The sequence below is a fragment of the Theobroma cacao genome, chromosome 5, assembly GCF_053813885.1.
Source record: "Theobroma cacao isolate CCN51 chromosome 5, ASM5381388v1, whole genome shotgun sequence".
In the NCBI taxonomy this organism is placed as follows: domain Eukaryota; kingdom Viridiplantae; phylum Streptophyta; class Magnoliopsida; order Malvales; family Malvaceae; genus Theobroma; species Theobroma cacao.
The window spans coordinates 33,219,354-33,240,453 of record NC_142643.1 but is presented as its reverse complement, the minus strand read 5'-3'; the positions used below and the strand labels follow the sequence as shown (position 1 = coordinate 33,240,453).

General features: G+C 35.2%; 5 protein-coding genes across 6 annotated transcripts; 1 reads left to right on the top strand and 4 right to left on the bottom strand.

The window, feature by feature from the left end:
- On the bottom strand, positions 1-4,397 carry PRFB3 (peptide chain release factor). Its single transcript, XM_007028538.3, has 6 exons — positions 4,092-4,397; positions 2,971-3,188; positions 2,467-2,667; positions 1,581-1,793; positions 1,225-1,402; positions 1-384 (listed from the first exon to the last, which is right to left on the bottom strand). Exons 1-6 carry the CDS (start codon positions 4,252-4,254, stop codon positions 95-97), a joined length of 1,263 nt encoding a protein of 420 aa, XP_007028600.1. The 5' UTR covers positions 4,255-4,397; the 3' UTR covers positions 1-94.
- A 911-nt stretch (positions 4,398-5,308) lies between these two features.
- Positions 5,309-12,463, bottom strand: LOC18598836 (N-acetyltransferase). The gene is made up of 13 exons (XM_007028537.3): positions 12,371-12,463; positions 12,178-12,279; positions 11,614-11,676; positions 11,381-11,475; positions 11,048-11,145; positions 10,810-10,861; positions 10,312-10,404; positions 9,750-9,860; positions 8,836-9,471; positions 7,481-7,590; positions 6,448-6,506; positions 6,172-6,359; positions 5,309-5,685 (listed from the first exon to the last, which is right to left on the bottom strand). The coding sequence occupies exons 1-13, from the start codon at positions 12,414-12,416 to the stop codon at positions 5,497-5,499; spliced, it is 1,842 nt and encodes a 613-aa protein (XP_007028599.3). The 5' UTR covers positions 12,417-12,463; the 3' UTR covers positions 5,309-5,496.
- Positions 12,464-13,531: 1,068 nt separating this feature from the next.
- LOC108662289 (putative F-box protein At5g04010) lies at positions 13,532-14,326 on the bottom strand (the record flags this gene model as incomplete). Its single annotated transcript, XM_018121753.2, is given in 1 exon segment — positions 13,532-14,326. A coding segment is annotated over 1 exon segment (780 nt), but the record flags the coding sequence as incomplete, so codon positions are not given.
- Positions 14,327-14,377: 51 nt separating this feature from the next.
- On the top strand, positions 14,378-18,716 carry BPG2 (P-loop containing nucleoside triphosphate hydrolases superfamily protein). Its single transcript, XM_018121752.2, has 4 exons — positions 14,378-14,866; positions 14,979-16,333; positions 17,083-17,250; positions 18,094-18,716. Exons 1-4 carry the CDS (start codon positions 14,758-14,760, stop codon positions 18,445-18,447), a joined length of 1,986 nt encoding a protein of 661 aa, XP_017977241.2. The 5' UTR covers positions 14,378-14,757; the 3' UTR covers positions 18,448-18,716.
- A 78-nt stretch (positions 18,717-18,794) lies between these two features.
- Positions 18,795-20,777, bottom strand: ERD15 (dehydration-induced protein (ERD15)). Of its 2 annotated transcripts, none has more exons than XM_007028533.3 (3): positions 20,635-20,777; positions 19,327-19,712; positions 18,795-19,201 (listed from the first exon to the last, which is right to left on the bottom strand). In XM_007028533.3, exons 2-3 carry the CDS (start codon positions 19,673-19,675, stop codon positions 19,050-19,052), a joined length of 501 nt encoding a protein of 166 aa, XP_007028595.3. In that variant the 5' UTR covers positions 19,676-19,712; positions 20,635-20,777; the 3' UTR covers positions 18,795-19,049. The 2 variants fall into 2 exon arrangements, with proteins under 2 accessions (XP_007028595.3, XP_088662554.1); XM_088806428.1 differs by lacking the exon at positions 20,635-20,777 and adding an exon at positions 20,479-20,576.
- Positions 20,778-21,100: the final 323 nt, after the last annotated feature.

Genomic DNA, 21,100 nt, shown 5'->3' with positions numbered 1-21,100 from the left:
TGATAGATGAAATTGTACATCAGGTTTATATTTTCAAATCATATGCATGCAATAAAATGTTTCAGTTGTAGGAGTACAAGTACATAATGTGAATTTAGATTGTACAATTTGGCTGTCTAATGTTGATATGAGCTCCAATAAGAGGTTCAATATTTCCATCCAGAACAGAATTTAGGTCAGCCAACTCAAGGCCGGTTTTTATATCTTGCACTAGCTTGCTGGGGTGAAACATGTACCTCCGAGTCTCCTTTTCCCACACATCCACAAAGGCATCCGCCTTGATGCTACTAACAGTGGAGACTCCTTGCTCATTTGCTATGACAAGAAGTTTGGCCTTCAATCGGTTGAGCGCTTTGATTTGATTGGCAAAGTAGCTCCTCTCACCTGCACATAAAACATGATTTACTTTACTTTCCCTTTTAAAAAGGTCAAGAAAGTTTTGGTAGAAGATACAGCCTGGGATATGAACTAAGAGAACAAAGCAGAGCAGGAAGCATCCCCATCAAAATCTGTCAATGTGCCTTACCAAACCAACACCCCCCTCACCCACACCCAAAAAAAAAAAAAAAACAAAAAAAAAAAAAGAAAAATGATTTTTGAAGGCTGTCAAGAAGAGATTAATCTTGCATGTCATGCCTTCATTCACTTTCGGTAGAGAGAAGCTCATATCACCAGCTCTGACAAAACTATTTTTAACCATTTTCGCCATCATCAAGCACAAAAAACTCGAGAACAGACATTTTTCCTGAAAATACATCCAGTTCACAACAATTTGTATTCAGATTGGGCAAAACACCTTGTGCCTTTCTCAATGGTCAATGCTTTTAAGTGTCTCTTCATTTCATGGTCAAAAGACAAAAAGTTAATAGTAAGATGATTTTAAAGTTATACATGGAATTTACCAGCCAATAATTCCATTAGTATTGCTTCTCATACTTTTTACTGGAATTTAAGGTAAGGGAAATAAAATGGTGCTAGTTCACTAAAAGCTTTCAGAAATATACAAATAAAATAGTTCTGGAATTATATTTCTTCACCATCCAGACCGGCTGCCAGTGTTAACTAAATTATAGTACATTATCTATTTCTTCCTGCATATGCTATTTTCCAAACCAATTTGATCAAAACAAATTAGAAAATTCTAGATAATTTAAACAAAAAAATAAGCTAGGGGTCGAATCCAAACAAAACATGGATAATGACTTCTGATAGAAAATGAAGCACCTGAAGATTGGACAGTTATGCCAGTAGGGATATGCTGAACGCAAACTGTATATGCAGTCAGGCTCTTATTTTCTCCAAGCAACAGAGGGGCTGAAAGAATCAAATCCTCATCACTGATTTGGAGGTCAGGAGTTGATCCGAGGAAAACAGGAACAACATCCACACCTACTGAGCTAACCTGCCAGGTTTAAAAAAAAAAAAAATGGTTTTGTAAGACAGAGTACTCCTAATAATGAAAAAAAAGATGGGCGAGGAGAGAAAAACTACTAGTGAGTAAGTCCTTTCCTCAATGTTAAGCAGGTGAGAAATCCACATGACTTTGGAATCTCAGGTCAGAAAGGTACTAGTAAACATACCTCACGGCGAACAGATCCCTTTTGAGAACTTCTTATCATGAAATGGACACCTCTCTCTCCCGAAAGATAACCATAAGCATACTCAAATTCGAACTCAATAGTTGCTGACTTGATACCACCATCTGCAGAAAGGTTCTTCTCGACAAGTCTACCCCTATAACCTTGCTTTTCGGCCCACTTGATATACATGCTAAGAAGTTGTTCAGCCCACACCTGAAGTGGAAGATTATTATTTAACACCATGTTAGATAAAAACAGGATATAATTGTACATCACAGGTGACAAATAACCTAATAGAGCATCATTCTGACCATGTCTCATGCTCCAAGCTTGCTGCATGAACAAACACTTTTAAAATGATGGCATCCACCTTAGCTTAGATCCATAACCTAAAAAAGAGATCGGCCTCAAAACTCTATAAACTTCTACATGGGAGGAATAGTAAATACTTGCAAAATGACATGGGATGAACCTCGCAAGAAATAAATTATGCTCCATACTAAGTGTGTATGTTAATTTATGAAAGCACTAACAATAATCTAAATCCACGATGGTGAACTGGCCACTCCCAGCACATAATTATAAATCAGTCTTGACATAGACTATTAGACAAAACATTGGAAATATTAAAAGTTAATCACAAAACTCTGCCAAATAAGAAGTCTTGTAATTTTATAAGCAACAAACATGTCTATTTGTATAGTAAGTTATAAATATCTGACTTAGAGTTGCCTATTTATCTGCTCAATTTGGGAATGCAAAAAGTGTTTACACACAACCAGAGGCAAAATCTTGAAGCTATATGACATTTCATTAAAGAAAAGTGATAAATTTAACTACTCAAAGTTAAATTCCAGAGAAAGAAGAGGAACAGAGGAAGTCAAACCTCAGATTTGTTGCCTCCTGATCCAGCTTTGATGATGACACATGCACCCTCCATGTCATATGGCCCCCTAAGGAGCTTAGATACCTCATATTTATCTAACAAATCACTAACAACTAAAGATGCATCATATGCTTGCTCAAAGAGGCTGTAATTGACAGCATCTATCTCAGCCAACTGTGTGATCAGCTTTGCTTCTTCAGCCTGCAGAAATAAGCAAAAATTGTTTTATAACTTTCTGACAACCATCAGTTCCTCCAATAGAAGCCAAAAAAAAAAAAAAAAAAAAAAGCTTCAATAAAGTTCTACTAATAAAGACCTAATCCTGCAAACAAGTTATGGAGCAAAACATAACCAAGGATGTATGCATTTGTATGAGTAAGGTGCCAAAAGAAGTCTATTTTAGATGCTAACAAAATCAAACAAAGCCCTATCTGATATTTCTATAAATTGAAATGTGAATTTTTCATATAAAACTCCTTTAAACTAGTCTCTGGTGCACATCACCTTATACTTTAAATCTTTGAGAGCATCAACCATTTTGGCACTATCAGCCAACTTGACAAGAATTTCATTGGATTTAACAGGGTCATCCCATAGATTATAATCACGTATCATTTGTTCTTGCTTGATTCTCCTTGCTTCTTCAAGTTCGAGGGCAGTTGGTGCCAACATCTCAGCTCGGAGAATGATATCTTCAATCTTCTTTTTCAATGAAAATAGACCTAATGTAAGTAGTGATAATACAATGTTAACTCAGAAATTTGAAAAAGAAAAAAGATTGCAATGAATATATCAAAATGCAAATTCTTCTAATGACTAGCAATTTCATTAAAAGACCATGAAACTATAAATTATCAGTAATGCCCGACTAGGAAACTTATATGGTGAAGTGGCACCATCTGATTAACAACATCCTTTCAGTGTATATTCCAGCTTGTTTAAGTAAGAAAGATATTTAGAATGTTAAAGGTAATATTTTCCAGCTACCTACATAAGAATATAAAGGTTTTCCACTAATACTCCAATAAACTAATCAACGTAACAAACCTTCCAAAAACAACTGATATTTTTAGTTTTGAATGCCTACAGAAACATATTTTAGATCCTCTATAACACTAATTGTGCATGTCACAAGCATCTCTCACTTAAACATGCCAAAGTTTCAAAAGTATAGAGGTTTCGCATGTTATATTATCTCTGAAAATCCACTCAACGTTCTTTTAAAGGAAGAGGCATTTATGGAGATGATTCTTCCAATAACCCCAGCCACAACGTTCCCAAAAAAAAAAAAAAAAAAAAGAAAAATCCAATATGACAATAGTGAAATATTTTTCAAATTTCATTTTCTTAGTTTTTTCAGCTTGCAAAAGACTCTATGCCTCTTCACAAGTTTGGAAAGCAGATTTTCATAGCATAAAGCAAAAGAAAGCAAAATCAATGTTGCTTTAGGATTAACTCCAAAACCAATTTGGAATTATAACGCCAAGAATGTAAATTCGTCAACAAAAATGAAAGGGAGACAGAGAAGCCCGAATGGTGAATGTAAAACAGAGCTTCAATTAAAAAAAAAGAAGGGGGGGGGGGGGGGGGGGGGGGGGGGGGGGGGGGGGGGCGGGGAGACATACCCAGTTGCTTATAGACCCTGTTCTTGTCATCAATGGAATGACAAGCCCGAACGGTGAAATGTAAAAACTGAGTAGGTTTTGACTTTCTCTTCGTTGAAGAAGATTGCCATGGAGTTAATGCAGGAATGGCGTGTCCTCTTGCAAACACGACTTCGGCCGTCATCTTGTGTCTTTGCAAACCATGGACAGACAGGCAGACAAAGATACGATAATGTAGAGAAGAGGTGTGGGCAAGGGCAACCGTAGATTATCCTGTAGCTGTATGGTTCATGCTGTCGCTTGGAAGCCTAAGACCTCAAGGTGCCTGCTGCCCTGCTCCATCAGTGGCCTTATCTTTTTTGGAGTTGCAAAGTGCCTTCCACGTCAGCTTCATTTTTGTCCAACTTTGTTTTTTTTTTTTTAATTTTGCTAATAAATGATTTTCTTTCTTAATACATTAAAATAACATATGTTTTAAATTTAATTAACCTTAACAAGTGCTAAAGAAACTGCTTATAAACACTCATTAACTAGATCATAATTAATAAAACTAAGGGTATCTTTGCCTTTGACTAGATCAAAAATATTATTTTTGGACTATATTACCTTTATAAATATTGTACATTTTAAATTTTTTTTTCCAAGCCATTTTCCATTCTCCTCTTTGTTTAACAAATTTTCTCAAAATCCCAAAAGCAGTCATGCAATTAAAAACCCAAAAGCAATCTTGCAAGTTGATTGAAATCTTAGTTCAACAATCTTCAAAGATAACCATGAGCCAAGAAACCTAACTACTCTGAGGAAAACATATCGTCACCAATAAATTTTATTTGAATGAGATTGAATATCACCTAATTAAATCTATTCTTTATTATAAAATTTTAAATTTAATTTTATATATTAATTATTATAAATGATTGATTTCGAATTACAAAACATATTCTCATCCGAGAGTAAAATTAGACACAATAACATCCTTCCAAAGAACGAAGATGGGAATTGAAGGATTAAAGAAACATTAAAAAGAAAATGTGAACCGGAAGGTTGCATGAATAGCCGGTACCGCTATTTTGATCCACGGACTTGCATATTGCAATCTTGAAGGACGTTTGTGAACAAAAGGATTATACTGGCCTCGTGGAGAAAATAACACGATCACAGCGTGGCAATTTGGACAGTTAGCTAGGCTTTTGTAACCTGATATGGTTCATGTCACCTATAATTCTTTTTACCAAAAGTTGCCAAATCAAAATAAAAACAAAATTAAATAAAATAATCCTCCAAAACTTAACATACTTTCATTTAAAAAAAAAAAAAATTCTCCACGACGAATATGAACATTCTTGTGTTGTGTCATTGGGGACAGGAAACAGAATCGCCGGTATTAATTTACCTTCCATAATTACCCTTGTAAGTTAAGACCTCCTTACAAGGACTCTGCAAATTGGGGAGCCTCCAAGTCTAGTTCTTGTCTCATGACACAATTCATCAACCACTCACTGCTGAAAGTCCATATTCCTTTCTTTACAGCAGATAACGCCTCCTCCATGTCATCTGCACACGCAATGAAGATTGTTTTTGATGCTTCTTTTACTTTGTCCACTCCACGGATAATCTGCATAGATAGTATGACCAGTAACAAATTGCAGACAATGATGATTACGATAAATAAAAACTTATTTTACACATCCAGCTAAAATTTTTATGCGCATACACCGCTATATGTTATTGATTTTTTGACATACTATCCTTCAAAGCAAACCTTCATAATGTGGTTGACAAAGGTTTACTTTTGGTTATATTCATGAATTTAACCAGTAACTGCAAGCATTCGATTCATGACTAAAGTATTAATCATCTAAACAAGCAAAGAAGCCAGATGTAAAACTACTAGAGGAAAACAATACCTAATCCATGCAAAATTTTAATTATACATGAGCTCTGTATAAACAGCAGCTTCCCATTGGCAGATTTTATCTGCTTGAATATGTACATTTTACTTTGGTATGCAAAATCTTTGATGCAATTATCCTAGAACAACAAAGAAATCACCATTAAGGTCTTAAGCTTACTTAACCGTAACAAGATGCCTAGAGCTTACATTTCCACCAGCAGACCTGATGATGGCAGACAGAGTTGTGACAGGGGGTTGAACATGAGCTGCGATGCATAAATTATATCCTTTAAGCAGAGCTCCAGGCCTTGCTTTGGCTCGAAAAATAGAATCTTTTAGCTCAGTTCTGTACTTCAATACATAATCTTCATCGTGTAATATATAAGGCAATTCATCTGTAGGGTAAGAGGGAAAGTTAAAAGATTTCAATAGCAATTCATTGGGTAATAAGTACATAAAATCTATATATTCTTTTCAACTCACCCACAAATTTTCCTTCCCTAAAGCTTTCTTTTAACCAACTCGGTGAAACTATCCAAGCCCTGCATTAGATCAAACCTATCGAGTGAATCTATAACACATATGAAATAACCTTTGTGTGCTGGCAAACAGAGGCATTCATGTTAAAACATGCATGATATAAAGCAAGGAGTCTTACAATGACTAAAACTGTGAGCAAAAAACCAAATTTATACTATAGAAGGTGATCATCATATAAATTTTAGGGGTTAAAGTGGAAATTGCCATCTTTCCAGGAATAATAATGATTTCTACAAAACTTATGAACTATGGTACCCAAGGCTCTATGGCATGCAGATCGACCTTTCAGCTCTCCTTCATGACTTATTAACCATGCTTGCATTTGAACAACTTTGTTAGTTATGCTATTAGTAGGATGCCAACGATGATGTACCTGCGAAAAGTCTATATTCAGCCTCAAGAGTGTTACATGGCAAACCGATGGGAATTGCACACAATGTTTACCAGATAAAAGGTCAATAAGAGAATATAGCTTCTTAAACCTTGGGATGAAAAGAACATATTAGAACTTTAAGAAAATTTTTGGATAATTTCCCACACACAACAGATATCCAAGTATCAGTTCTGATACTATCCTTAAATTAAGAAAGCACCATAGGATCACAAAAATTTGTTAATATGAATGCCACGTGTAACAAAAGAAAGGAAAAAAAAATGTCAGACATGAAAATGACTGTATAATCTTATTTTAACATATAGACAAAACGGAATCTCCAAACAAAATGCCAAGAAAAAGAATCTAAAAGCCATTTCACATTCAATTCCATGACACATACATATTTTATAATTTCTTCAGTCCTGGAAATGGGAAATAATTAAGGGGGAGAAGGTACAAAAATTTACAAGTTCAAATGTGCAATGATGGTAACTGGTTGCAAAAACATGGACATATAATGTGATACATTCGCATTATCCATCAAAGTAAAGCCAAAGGAATTCAACGTCTTATCATTTTGCCTATCAAATTAAGACTAACCCTGAACAGAAAGCAGTGCAGAAATTCAGTGTTTTTCTCACTTTTCCTGTTACAATATGTGTGCTTATCCTTCCATCAGAGGTTGGAGTGCCACCAAGGTTTTCAATTACCTATATCAAAAAAATATAATGCTTAACAAATATATGTCTAAATCAAGTAGCATGATGAAGTACTGTGATAAAAGAAATTGAAGCAAAAACCCTAACATCAATATTTGGAGCAAGTTAATGTAAAAACTAAGCCAAACACATAAATGAGTCAATACTCTTCAATACTTCAAAATCTACTAGGAGAAAATGTGTAACCAATGTAATGCAAAAAAAAAGGAGAAAAGAGTTAATCAAACAGAACTTGCAGGGTGTGAAAACTTAACCAAACAACTACATCCATACATTTTCCTGTGGAAAGTAATTAAGATTTGTAAAAAGTTCTTTCAAAACTGAAGAAACTGGAGAAGATGACTTTTTCCATAATTTCAGCTACTTGATTTATAATTTTGTAATCCATTAGATTCACCACTTAGAAAGTCAGCCTGGCTTCCATAGAATCATCCCTAGGAAAAGTAATTTTTATTCCTACCGGTATCCCAAAAAAGAGCTGTTGGAAAATTTTCTCCTAGAGCTTTATCCTGGAATTTGATTTTGTAAACGGTTTAAAAGCCAGATAAGGTCACACCTTTGTGCAGTTTTGAGGACCTTCCTTTGAACAAAAAGAATTCTTTCCAGAAACAACTAGAGAAAGTTCTGTAAATTACAATATCTCGCATAAAGGAAGCTACAGAAAAGGTCTAAAAGGAAGGTCATAGCTACAAAGAGAACTATGCTTATATTGATGTATAAATTTTAAAGAGCAAGCACTAAGCATGTGGCCAGATTATTCCAGGAAAAAGCTTGCTCTATTAACTAACATGTTAAACCACCAATATCTGAATTGAGAAAGATACCTACACATGCATGAGGTGTGCTTGACAGCGTATGCCTTTGATTGAAGAGAATGCGAGGCTCAGCATCTTTCTCAAAGGAGAAATGGAAGGTTATTTAGGTTTAGGAAGGCTTTTCCCTCCTTCAGTCGCTAGAGCATTGACTTGGTTTTGAGCAAATTTCTATAACTTAATGAAAAAAACATGCTAGAAGGGTAAGCTTATAAGTGTTGTTTCATTGCAAAAACACTAGTTGGTGAGTAATAGGATGAAATCATGTGAAAAGGTGATCAAAAGCATGCTAAATGAGACTAGCGTTTTGGGAAATAATCCATATATGATCAGCCCTTCCCACATAATAGGGAAGTGCTCAGTTTGTTGTTATATGCCAGCATGTATTATTCACATCAAACAAAAATAAATGAAGTCAACATACCTTTGTAAGATGTGTTTTCTTTGTATCATCAGCAATATTCATCAACATAATTCTAAAGCAATCTCTATTTGATTGAAGTTCTTTAGTGGCTAGTGCTTCTGGTGTCATACAATTTGGTCTACCTTCTTGAGCCTCACTTTCCATGAAATTATTAATCAAAGAAACTCCAGGAGTAACTTCCACCAATGATTTATCTGTTGAAACGGAGCACCGATCAAGCCAAGAACCATATCTGTCACTATCTGCGATTATACGCCTGTTAGAATCTAACTGACAGCCGTTTTGATGACTGTCAATTTCATGAGTTCCCTTCACTTTTTTTGTCTTCAAAGAGGACAATGACGCTTCCCAAACCTTCCTCTTTGCACCTTGGGAGGAACAAGAACACTGCTTGGCAGCAACATTGGCTGCTTTTTGACCTAAAGATTTATCAGGAGCTGAGGATTGAGACTTCTCATAAAGCTTTAGTGGATAAGAAAAGCTCAGATATTCTCCTGCAGCTGAAGCATCTTTACTAAGATGAGAAACCATAAGGGTTGAACCTCCAGGAAAGCATAGTGCTTTACGTATATCAGCCTTAATAGGAAGCCTCCGAGCTCTACCCTTTTTGTCCACTTCTGCTATTGATACAAAGCCCTACAATTTTTAATTTTCACAAAAGTCAAACATCAAAAAGTGTAATAAGCTTCTTCAGCATAAATGATTAACATTTATAATTTCAAATTAAGATATTATTATGCATCTTTAAGAAAATAAAGAAAAAAGTTTAACATGATTTACAGGGCCTACCTTTCTGTGGTGATGTCAAATAGGTAAAAGAAACAGGATTTTCTTTGCAAAACATACTGCTGTTTACATTCAGAATAACATAAGAAGAGGTCAGCCAATTATGATATGTTCCATCCATGCATTACCTGTTTAAGCCAAAAACCTTCAGATTCCTCGTCACCCCAACATAATATTGTGCGAATGCCAACACTCTGAAGTCTCTTCTTCAATTCCATATACAAGAAGCGACCAAAACCCTGATATTATTGAAATAAGCCACTTAACTTTGAACATGAAACACCCAAACTAGCATCCAACAGTACAAGCCAGTCAATAAAATTAATAAAACAAAATCAAATTTAATGTCTAAGAGCAGCATTCAATAAGTTCCGAAATTTTAGCAGATTTAACCCAAATCTTCAATCAAAAGAAGTTCCATTATATAAAACTATATTTTCAGTTTTTATAGTCCCAATTAGTTTTTCATAATTGATGAGTTGCTCTGAGTTTTCCATTATATAGAAAAGATTATTGGAGCATATGAAGAGGTATTACATTATCATAATTTGAAAAACATCCATCCCCGGTGTTGTTAGATACAGTATAAGTCCATTCCTCAAGAAGTCCTGAACTTAATGATATTTTGAACAATAGCAAGCAACAAACTAGTGAGTGGAAAACATCTAAACATCTAGGAAGACAATGAACCTTATGCTGATAGATTGAATTAACAGCAGCAAGAGGGATCTCAGCAAACTGTGTGTCAGCAGGGATGATTTGATAAGTGATTGCCGCTATAACCTGCATAAGGAACAAGAGAAAGATTATAAGAAATAACTGGGAAAAAAAAATCTCACATTGCTTTCTTGAATTTGCCTTGATGTATGTACTGCAATAAAAAAATGCAACCCGCAATAAACTTGGTATAAACATTGAACTCCTTCATAGTAATTTACTGGTGCACTTAGACTTGGGAAGGAAAACACATGGCCCAGGGGAAGACAAAGAAATTAAAAAATTAGACCATTCATTTAGCTATATTCTCTAGTAAAATGCACCTTTCAGATTTGTTTAGCACATGGTAAAAGCGAACATAAAAGGACAATTCTTAAATAACATTACAGGTATGAAACTGCAAAGGTAATGAAGAATGAAGCTTTTATAATGTAATAAAGAAAAAGAAACCATAAATTGCAGTAAGTCTACCTCCTCAAACTCTTCAAAAGGCTTATACTTCAGAAGCAATGTGCAGTATTTCCTGCAGCAAAAAAATCATATAAATAAAAGCTTCCTTGAATCTGTAATTACTACCACAATGATGCCTTTTTGGCAATAGTGAATCCATATTCTACAAACTAATGCTAATCATCAGATCAACTAAAAACCTTTTGCACTAATTAAAGGGAATAATTGATATAAGAACAAGTATAAAATTGTATGATACCCATTTGACAAACATCTTTCAAGAAACATAGACTGCTTTCCGGTATTTGCAGCATAATTCATTGTTGGTAACTCCCCATTGTATAACTTCAGCGCTTCCTGTAAAGCCATTTATGCTCAAGACAAGTTATTAGATTGCATAACAAAAGGTATAGCAAGAAATATCCGAAAATCAAGAGGAGCACCAGGGATACTCAATTAAAAACATGGACAATCTTTTATAGTGAAAATCTCCAATTCAGATGGTAAAAGGAAACAATCATTCTTGAAAACAGAGTCACACACACATGCACATACACAAAGAGAGATCTAGAATACACACACACACACATACCTGAAGATAAGATTTTGTAGCACCATCAACATCTTTAGGATTAACAAGAACAAACATATATTTATTTTTGGCAGCGGAACATCTACCTTCCTCACCTATATTAGCACAAGTTCAAATACAAGATAAGACATCAATTTAATTTCATAAAATACCAGAAAATTCCAAGGAACAAGCACCAACAAAACTTATGATAGAAGAATTAAAAACTAAACTCAGCAAAAAGGTCATCTAACCTTTTCCTTCAGATTTTGAGGGCAAAAGGTCATTACCAGACTTTGTATTCATCTCTTCCCTCACTAAAACAACAGTAAACTAAACAAGCTCAAAATATAATAATGGCTAAGTAAGTAAATAACAAAGAAACTAATACAAACATTTAAATATTTTGAGTTTCTCCAAGTTTTCAGTTAAATGCACATTCAAACTAGGTTTTACTCATTTATATTGAATGATTATATTAAAAATAGAGTTGTATTATGGTAATTTTTCACTTTCAGGCTTCAGTTAATTACAAATTTATTTTTCTCTCATTTGCTTTTGCATTTTAACAAGTTTTTTAAAGGGCAAAAACAATAATCAAATGAGGCCTAAAATTTATAAAGATCAAAAAGTAGATTCTTCATTTTTTTCGAAAAAAAAAATCATCACATTTCCAATCAAAAATGCCGTAGAAACCAGTGAATGGTAAGATATTTTAGTATTATTTTAATGTGCACAAATTCAAGCTAGTATAAACAAATACAAGAGATAAAAACATAAATTAATTCCAGTAAATTAAGTAAAAAAATAAGCAGTACCCGAGATTTTAATATTTGTGTTTTTTGAAATAGAGATTTGGAGGCTGTTGGAATCAGAGTTGCAACTGTACTTGTTCGCGTCAATCAAAACCTCGCAATTACCTGTAAAATGGAAAACTAAATAAATTTTTTTTTTAAAAAAAATGATTAAATTAGGGTTTAGAATCTTTACAAATAATGGAACTGATTTTACCGACTAGGATTGGAGAGAGAGACGAAGAGCTTTTCCTTGGGTGCATTTTTCTTTCTTTCTTGCCGTCTTTTCTTCTTTTTTTTTTTTTTTTAAGTTCCATTTTTGAGCCGTGCTGGGGAAGATAAATAATAGGCAACGAGGGCATTTTGGGTAATTTGAACAAATTTTGGGAAGCTCGTTATTTTGGCGCCAAATATTTGCAGCATGCTTTCAAATAAATATGAATAAAAAAGTTTTTATTTTCCTTCCATCCATCCCTATGTATCTCCATACATTCTTTTCTCAAATTTAAAAAGATAATTTCTATATAAATTTTAAGATAAAATATATAAATATTATCAAATTTTGATTAAAACCACGCCAAAATCCATTAATTTAAAAAATAAACACTCAAATTCAATTATTTAAAAAATAAAAAACTAAAAGACCATGTCCTCTTTCCCTCAACTTTTCTTTCTTTTTGACACTCACCTTATGTTTTTTTTCTTTTTCAGACAATCACCTCGTACAGTAAGTTGTTTTATAAAAAATTTAAAAATAAAAAATAAATATTTAAATAATATTATAATTTTTTACATTTTTAAAAATAAAATTATTCAAAAAAATTATTACATTAACAAATTGACAAAAACTTTAACAATGGTTAGTATGTGTCCAAACATTCTTTCGAAGTAAAACATTCATTTCTCAAACTAATAAATCTCCATATCATTTTGATAAAATATATTTAAATATTTTATCTTAAATTTTATACTAATATTTGAAATTATCATGTTTAAAATATAAAAATATCAAATTATAGAATGTCTCAAATGTATTCTATAATTATAAAGAATACTCTAATTAATACAATTGAATTTAAATAATTTATTTATTTTGAAAATCAAATTTGACCACAAAATATTAAAACTTGACCGAACTTGAACCAAACTTAAAATCTTTTTAATCGAATGGAGCTCTACATCGCTAAAAATTAACTCACAAGTTCTTATTGTTGGGATGGTTTTGACTTTAATTTATTTTCTCTCAAAATTATTTCAATTTTGTATACCTGATCTCTATAACACAATATAACAAAATTTTCTAATCACTTAGTTTGAATTTTTAAATTTCATGTTCTATTTGATTGTATTTATAATTGTATCAATTTAAAGAAAATAATAATAATAATAAAATTTACATATGATGGCAAGGCAGAAGAAAATGCTGTAAATATCTAAGGCCATCATCAATGCTCACATATCTCCAATCTGCGCGCCTCAAAATTCCTACGCTCAATTTTTCCACTTTAAACCATCCATCTGTCTCCCTCTCTCCCTTTCCACCAAAACCCACCTTCACATCCGCTACGATCCCACTTCCCACCTCGCTTGAGCAACACCCCGGCGACGGGAGCTCCTCCGAGAACCACCACTGCACCGCCTCTGCCGTGCAACTTATCTTTCCTTCCCAATCCATCATCGTAAATACTGCTTCCCATCCTCTTCACACAACGTTCCACTTCATCGTTGTCTCTTCCAAAGCTTTCACTCCCGGGAAACGCCGGTCATCATTCACACCGATATCGAACTTAAACACTTGGTTTCCTTGGACGACGTTATTGATCATTTTGCTGGCTGGCTCTGCTATGGTGATAACAGGGGCTGATCTAGTGGTGGGGGTGGATAATTCAATGGCAAAGACGAGGTTGTCTACGGCAAGACGTGGCTTTCACGGGGGTTTAAAGCCGCGTTTGGAAGCGGAGAGTCCAATAGCATAGAGGCGGTGATATGGGACTGAGTGGTATAAGGAGATCTTGAGATTACACAAAGAAGGGTAGCGGGAAGAGCAAAGGGGTCGCCAAACGTGGTCTGAGGACATGGCTAGAGACCATGACTTGGAAACGCAAGAAGCCATGGCTAAGGTTTTAGCATCGAGGCAGTGAGCAACCAAGTGAAGGGCTTCCCATGGAGGTTTTATAGGGGTTTAGGGTGGGGATTTGTGTGGAGGGCACGTGTAACAATGTTGCGTGTTGCATGGATTTGAATTTACACGTCAGCTAGAAGTATTGATCCGAGGGTGTACACGTGGATTTCCATGACCTGCACACGTCAGGGAAGGAATGGGAGCATGTCGTTTTAAGAATTAAATCCATCAAAAAACAATCTTGGACCGGCTCATGGTTAAAATATTAGCCCATCATAAGCCCACTTGAAGAAGTAGGCCCAATTGTTTTGATTTTGTGAGTAGTCTGCTTTGGCATTTAGCAATATATCCTCTCCAAAGCCTCAACGCCCAATGTGACACTATCTGTTTTGCCCTGATGAGGAGAGATTTATCCGCTGCTGCTATTTCTGTTTTCCAGCTTTGATTTACACCAAAGTTTGAAGTCTTGGTATGTTGAAAAAATGGCATTTCTCTTATCAGCAACAATAGTCAAGCTGAGCCCCAAGCTGTTTCACAACACCAGAGGAAATACACAGGAAAACCCAGAAGCAACTATTTGTTTCTTCCCTGGTAACTTGCTTTGCTATTCGCTATTTCAGTGTTTTTCTTTTTTATTCCTTTACTCTCTTTCACTTTCATATGCATAGTATAAAACCCATTTGCAAAAACACTACTTTTACAGGATTGGGTGACAAGAATAACAAACAAAATAAAGTTTCAACCATTAGTTTAGCAGTAAAGAACCAATCTTCTAATCAAACAACAGAGAAAATTCATGGTAAAGTCTCACCTAGAAGAGGAAACAATCCGGTTTCGAGTGAGGGAAGAGATGGGGATCAGAACTATGGGCCTATCTGTCCTGGTTGTGGGATTTTTATGCAAGATAAGGACCCAAATCTTCCGGGCTATTATCAGGAAAGGAAGGTTTTTGGCAGGAAAGTAGCAGCGAACGAGGATGAAGATGACTTGCTGGAGTACTTTGGGGATGAACTTGAAGGGTTGGATGATGATGTTGAAGAAGAAGAAGAAGAAGAAGAGGATTTTGTGGATGACATTGAGGGAAATGACGCAAAAGAAGATAACTTGGGAGAGGGGGATGAGTTTGATTGGGATTCTGATGAATGGGAAGCTAAGTTTATAAAAGGAGGGGATGATTTAGAGTTTGATGGTTTTGCTCCAGCGACTGTTGGGTATGGTAATATTACAGAAGAGAATATGGAGAAGGGTAAAAGGAAGAGATTGTCGAAAGCAGTAAGGAAAAGGATGGCTAGGGAAGCAAAGGATGAAGAGGAGGTGACTGTCTGTGCACGATGTCATTCTTTAAGGCATCATGGGCAGGTGAAGAACCAATCTACTGAAAACTTGATACCTGATTTTGACTTTGATAGATTAATTACAACTAGGTTAATAAAGCCTACTGGCAATGCTGGTGCTACTGTTGTTGTTATGGTTGTTGATTGTGTTGATTTTGACGGTTCCTTCCCGAAACGGGCTGCAAAGTCATTGTTCAAGTTGTTGGAAGAGGGCCAAACTGACTCCAAACTTTCCAAAAAGTTGCCAAAACTTGTTCTTGTGGCTACAAAGGTTGATCTTCTCCCGTCACAAATCTCACCTACTAGGTTAGACAGATGGGTTAGGCACCGAGCCAAGGCTGGAGGAGCACCCAAGCTTAATGGGGTATATTTGGTAAGTTCCCGTAAGGATTTGGGTGTAAAGAATTTGTTGTCATTCATAAAGGAGTTAGCAGGTCCCCGAGGTAACGTGTGGGTTATTGGGGCTCAAAATGCAGGGAAGTCTACTCTAATCAATGCATTTGCAAAGAAGGAAAAGGCAAACACGACAAGGCTTACAGAAGCTCCTGTTCCTGGGACAACTCTTGGGATTTTGCGAATTGGGGGGATTTTGTCAGCCAAGGCAAAAATGTATGACACTCCGGGGCTCCTACATCCATATCTAATGTCTATGAGATTAAATAGAGATGAGCAGAAGATGGTTGAAATAAGAAAGGAGCTAAAACCTCGGACATACAGAGTGAAGGCAAGTTTCCTCCAACTATCACCATTGTGCTCACCTTTTCCCAAATGTGCTCATTTCTAACTTTCTATCATGCTGGTTCACAACAAGATGAAATTAGTCTTATAAGATGGACATTATAATCTGTTTGACAGGCCAAATCATTTACTCTTATAAGGAATTTGCCGACATTCTTTTCATGTCCAAATACCTGAAATGTGTCTCAATCTCCCTCATTTTTCCTTCGTTCGGCACTATCCTCACCTTTATTTAAATGCACTTAAATTTAACTTCTACCATGCTAATTTATAGCAAGATGAAATAACGTTATAAGATGGACAGCATAATTTGTTTGAGGGGCCAAATCTAGTGCCAGAGTCTATATACCTCTTGATGGGCAGCAATCAGTTATTCAAATCTTTTGATGCATATGCTTGTAAGAGAATGAAGCAGGGGAGAAGGACTCTAGATAATTCTAATAGATTTTACAATTGTTTTGCCGCTGTACTTAGGTCACTTGCGCCTGAACTTCCTTAGCTGAACAGTGTCAATCTATGCAGAAAATTTTAATGTTATATAAAAGAAGAATTAGGATATCCTTGAATTTTGGGTGTTCACCTCTTTTTTTAAATCTTAGCTTTAATTGATTGTTGTCTACAATAATGAAATTTCTACTCTTTTGTTGTCTCAAGCTTGTAATATTTTAAGGTAGTGATGCAACTAAATTTGGGACATTGTTAAGTCTAATGCTTCAGATCTTTGAAAGTTTGCAGGTGGGGCAGGCTGTCCATGTTGGTGGGTTGATGAGGCTAGATCTTAATCATGCTTCAGTGGAGACAATTTATGTTACAATTTGGGCATCACCAAATATTTCTCTACACTTGGGGAAGGTAGAAAATGCTGATGAAATACAGAAGAAACATGTTGGTATCAGGTTGCAGGTAAATTTTGTTTGGAAAAATGTTCTTAAAATTTATATGCACAAATATTGTTGTTTAATTTTATCTCATTCTCTTTGGTATTTAGTGTTCTATATTATGCTAATCGGGTTATCACAGACCTTTCACTTGGTGATTGTTTCTGAGTTCTTTTTCCACTTGTATTGATTGTTGTGTTGCACTAACTGCTGCTAATATGCGATTCTAAACCACTAGACTCTTGAATTGTTTTTAAGGAGCTGAACTCATTCTATATGGTGTTTAAAGAACTTGAACTAGTGTCATCATTAAAGGGAAGTGGAAGAATATCAGTAAGGAAATATTTGGTCTTCGTTTGTGCTTCTAGTGTCTTTGTTTTCCTGGAAAGTAAGGGAAAACATTTTGCAAGTTGGATGGGATTAGTGGCCTTTTAGTGAATTCTTTTTTCAATAGAAAACAAAGACTTTCTAAAGGCTTGAAAACCAAGGTAGGAGCAGCTCCGAAGGGGTGTTTTGTGGGCTAGATGGGGGAAAGTGGTCAGATTAATTTCCTGAAGGCTGGTTTATCTGAAAACCAAGATTAAGGAAATTTCACTTTTAAGGAGAGAAGGGTATTTTGGGATTTACCTTGTGTGTCCAACAGAAGACCTTGATTGCAGTACGAGATTACTGGGAAACTTGTGCCCAGTTTAAGCAATTATTCGTGTTATTTTTCTCTGTAGTTTTACTTGAGAGAAATTTTTGTGACTTAAAATACAAATTTATTGCTATGGAGATGACCTTTTCCTTTTTAACAGAATTTTTCTATACAACTACAGTTATGACATGAAAAAAACCCTAATATGACTGTATTTTACTTATTCTTCAGCCACCCATCGGTGAAGACCGAGCATCTGAATTAGGCAAATGGGAAGAAAGGGAAGTTAAAGTGTCTGGAAGTAGTTGGGATGCGAACAGCATCGACATTGCAGCAGCTGGCTTAGGTTGGTTCTCCTTGGGCCTCAAGGGTGAAGCAACATTGGCATTATGGACATATGATGGCATTGAGATAACCTTGAGAGAGCCATTAGTTCTTGACAGAGCACCATTTCTTGAAAGACCTGGGTTTTGGCTACCAAAAGCGATATCTGATGCCATTGGCAACCAAAGTAAACTTGAGTCCCAGAAAAGGAAAAAAAAAATTGAGCAAAGTACAGACTACCTTTCTGAGGTTTCTGCTTGAAGTGGATTAGTTATAGTACAAAGCCTTTATAGTCTTGTCAGTGACATGATACAGACGGGAATTCAATCCTGGCTTATCTCAACTCAAGTTTACTAGGTTTAGCTACAGAGAGTGTACAGAAATGTATTGATCCCCTAATTGAAAGAAGAGTTTTTGATTGGATCTGATTTTAATATTAGAAAGAAGTATATCAAGCGTTCAATGTAGCATATGATTGATTCTGTGTTATGAGATTTATGCAATCTGTGTATCTAACTTGTTTCTTAGCAGTCTTTAAGACAAGTTTTGCTGTTTCCTTTCCATTCATATGGGCACAGATTGCACAATAAATACATAAAGAGATTCAGTGAGAGATAAAGAAAGATAAATTCTATTTTTTTTCTAAAATTTTACAATTATTATTATTATTTTTTTTACACTTTTGTTCTTTCATTTTCTGTTAACTAAAAGCAAATACATGAGAATGAACAAGGATTGATAATGAACAAAGATTGACACAAGAGTTACACCCTTGCTCTTTACAGATGTTACAATTATACTAACTGCAGACTATACTACGGAGGTTCTTGACTGATTGTAACCTGCATGGTATAGAGACCCTTTCAGCGGGGCTGCTGGATGCAACGGGGGCTGTATTTAGGGTTCACAGTCTTGGCTGGCTTCTCAGCATATTTTGCTGGCACTGATGAAGACCTAGGACTTGATTGCAACAAACTCAGATTCTTCATCAAAGTTTCAGTATCCTTCTCAAGCCCTATTTTATTCAACAAAACAATAAAATATAAGTTCACCACATTTTCTTTGCTCCTGAAGAGAATCATTAACATTGTTAAAAATGGAAAATGCACCTAATTCTCTATTTCCAAAGCTTATTCATACCTCCATTAGACGGTAAAGGTGGTGATGCGCTTTCCATTTCATTCTCGTAAGACTGGATGAACTCTTCAAACTGAAGATCCATACCAGAGAGATCTTCATCAGCAACAAGATCAAAGGTATCTGGAAGCAAATCAGCAATGTCATTGCCATCAAAGCCATCATCTTCGGCATTGTCATAGAAACCATCCTCATCTTGATGCTGGCTGAGCCAATAGTCTCGGTACCATGTTGATGTTGTAACCAGTTGCCACCATTCTGGTGAGAAATCCTCCACTTGGCGATAAACAGCAGGAATAAACAGAGGGGCATTGGGGTTCAATGTTGATCTTCCTCCCGCAACTAGGGCCATTCTTTCAATCCTGTTTACTTATCCGTTGGATTCCGTACTGTAAATATACAACAATTTAAACGAAATCAACAAATGAGCAGATAATTAAAGTTTTAAAAAAACAACAAAAAGATAATGAGAAGTCCAGATTTTCTATGATTAAAACAATTCAAGATCTACACACTCCTAACTACTTAACTTGACTCTGCCATGTTAAACAACAAAACCACATTAGCTTAAATAATCAAAATGAAGCCTTTTATCCCCCTCTGACTTCACAACTGATTTCAATAAGTAATTTAGATAGATCTGATCATTCATGACCGGTTGGAATGCAAAATATATGAAAATCAGATCATTGATAATAAGAATAACAAACCACTTTCCTACATATCTGTAACATTTCCAAAAGTAGACTGTATTATCATCTAATAATCATTTACTCTAACAAATACAAAGTCAATCTCTGTAGTAGAGCTGCTATCAATAGTCATTTCAGTCTAAAGCTTTTCTGAACATTGAAAATCATTATAGAGTTCAGCGATCAGATGACTTCTCAAAATACCAGAAAGGTAATCCAAAGATCGACAAAAGAAAAGGACTACATCAATCCCTTCCTTTATTAAAACACAAAATTAAATTAAAAGACAAACAAACAAACAAGCAAATTACTCAATCATAGTTTCAAATCATCACTGCCAATTATCACTCTATCTATTGACGACATAAATTACATTGCAATAACAGAATCGGGTAAGCTCAAAGATCTTTAAGATCACATTTCCGTTTGTTTACAGAGGAAACGAAGGACACGAAGAACTCACATCTCGTTTCTTAAACTTTAACTAAATTTCCATTTATTTTGCACTCCTTTTCTCGCCCTTTTCTTTCACTTTCTTACCAACCAAACAACAGATCAAAGAATATTAAAAACTGTGAAAATCTGATCAAAATTTTGAGAGATTTAATTTAATAAGTACCTTTGAGCAGCGTAACAGAAAATTCTACCAAATTTCTGATGAACTTCGTAAAAGCTTCAGCTTAAAAGCGAAGAAGATAGAAGAAGGGCCGTTATATAGGGCGGGCTGACCTGACCTGTTAGGTTCGGGCGACGAGGATAAGGTTAGGTCTATCCGAAGCAAGAACTTTGATAGAAATATGCGTATTGATAAATACTGTACAGCCTGCGCGGGGCAGGTGGGTCAACCATCCTTGTCGGCTCTTGGTAGACCTGTAAACCGTGTCCCCCTTTTGTTGACCGTTTGACTTTGCTGTCATAAGTTTTACGGTTCCTTAAGTTACCATTTAAAACCTGCCGTGTATTCATTCAATTAGACTGAGAGGTAAAACTTTTTTTTTAACTTGTTCATTACTATTGTTCAATTTTCAAAATTATCATTGTCTTGGTAAGGAGTATTTAAGTAATATAATCTTTTTAATATCCTT

Coding starts and splice junctions, on each gene's coding strand:
- BPG2 (XM_018121752.2), top strand. CDS start 14,758: ATGGCATTTCTCTTATCAGCAACAATAGTCAAGCTGAGCCCCAAGCTG. Junction 16,334..17,082: donor CTCGGACATACAGAGTGAAG/GCAAGTTTCCTC, acceptor GAAAGTTTGCAG/GTGGGGCAGGCTGTCCATGT. Junction 17,251..18,093: donor ATGTTGGTATCAGGTTGCAG/GTAAATTTTGTT, acceptor CTTATTCTTCAG/CCACCCATCGGTGAAGACCG.
- PRFB3 (XM_007028538.3), bottom strand. CDS start 4,254: ATGACGGCCGAAGTCGTGTTTGCAAGAGGACACGCCATTCCTGCATTA. Junction 1,794..2,466: donor CAGGAGGCAACAAATCTGAG/GTTTGACTTCCT, acceptor CTTCCACTTCAG/GTGTGGGCTGAACAACTTCT. Junction 1,403..1,580: donor AGGGATCTGTTCGCCGTGAG/GTATGTTTACTA, acceptor TAAACCTGGCAG/GTTAGCTCAGTAGGTGTGGA.
- LOC18598836 (XM_007028537.3), bottom strand. CDS start 12,416: ATGCACCCAAGGAAAAGCTCTTCGTCTCTCTCTCCAATCCTAGTCG. Junction 12,280..12,370: donor TCTCTCTCCAATCCTAGTCG/GTAAAATCAGTT, acceptor TCCATTTTACAG/GTAATTGCGAGGTTTTGATT. Junction 6,360..6,447: donor TAGGGAAGGAAAATTTGTGG/GTGAGTTGAAAA, acceptor CTTACCCTACAG/ATGAATTGCCTTATATATTA.
- ERD15 (XM_007028533.3), bottom strand. CDS start 19,675: ATGGCCCTAGTTGCGGGAGGAAGATCAACATTGAACCCCAATGCCCCT. Junction 19,202..19,326: donor ACCTTTACCGTCTAATGGAG/GTATGAATAAGC, acceptor TGAATAAAATAG/GGCTTGAGAAGGATACTGAA.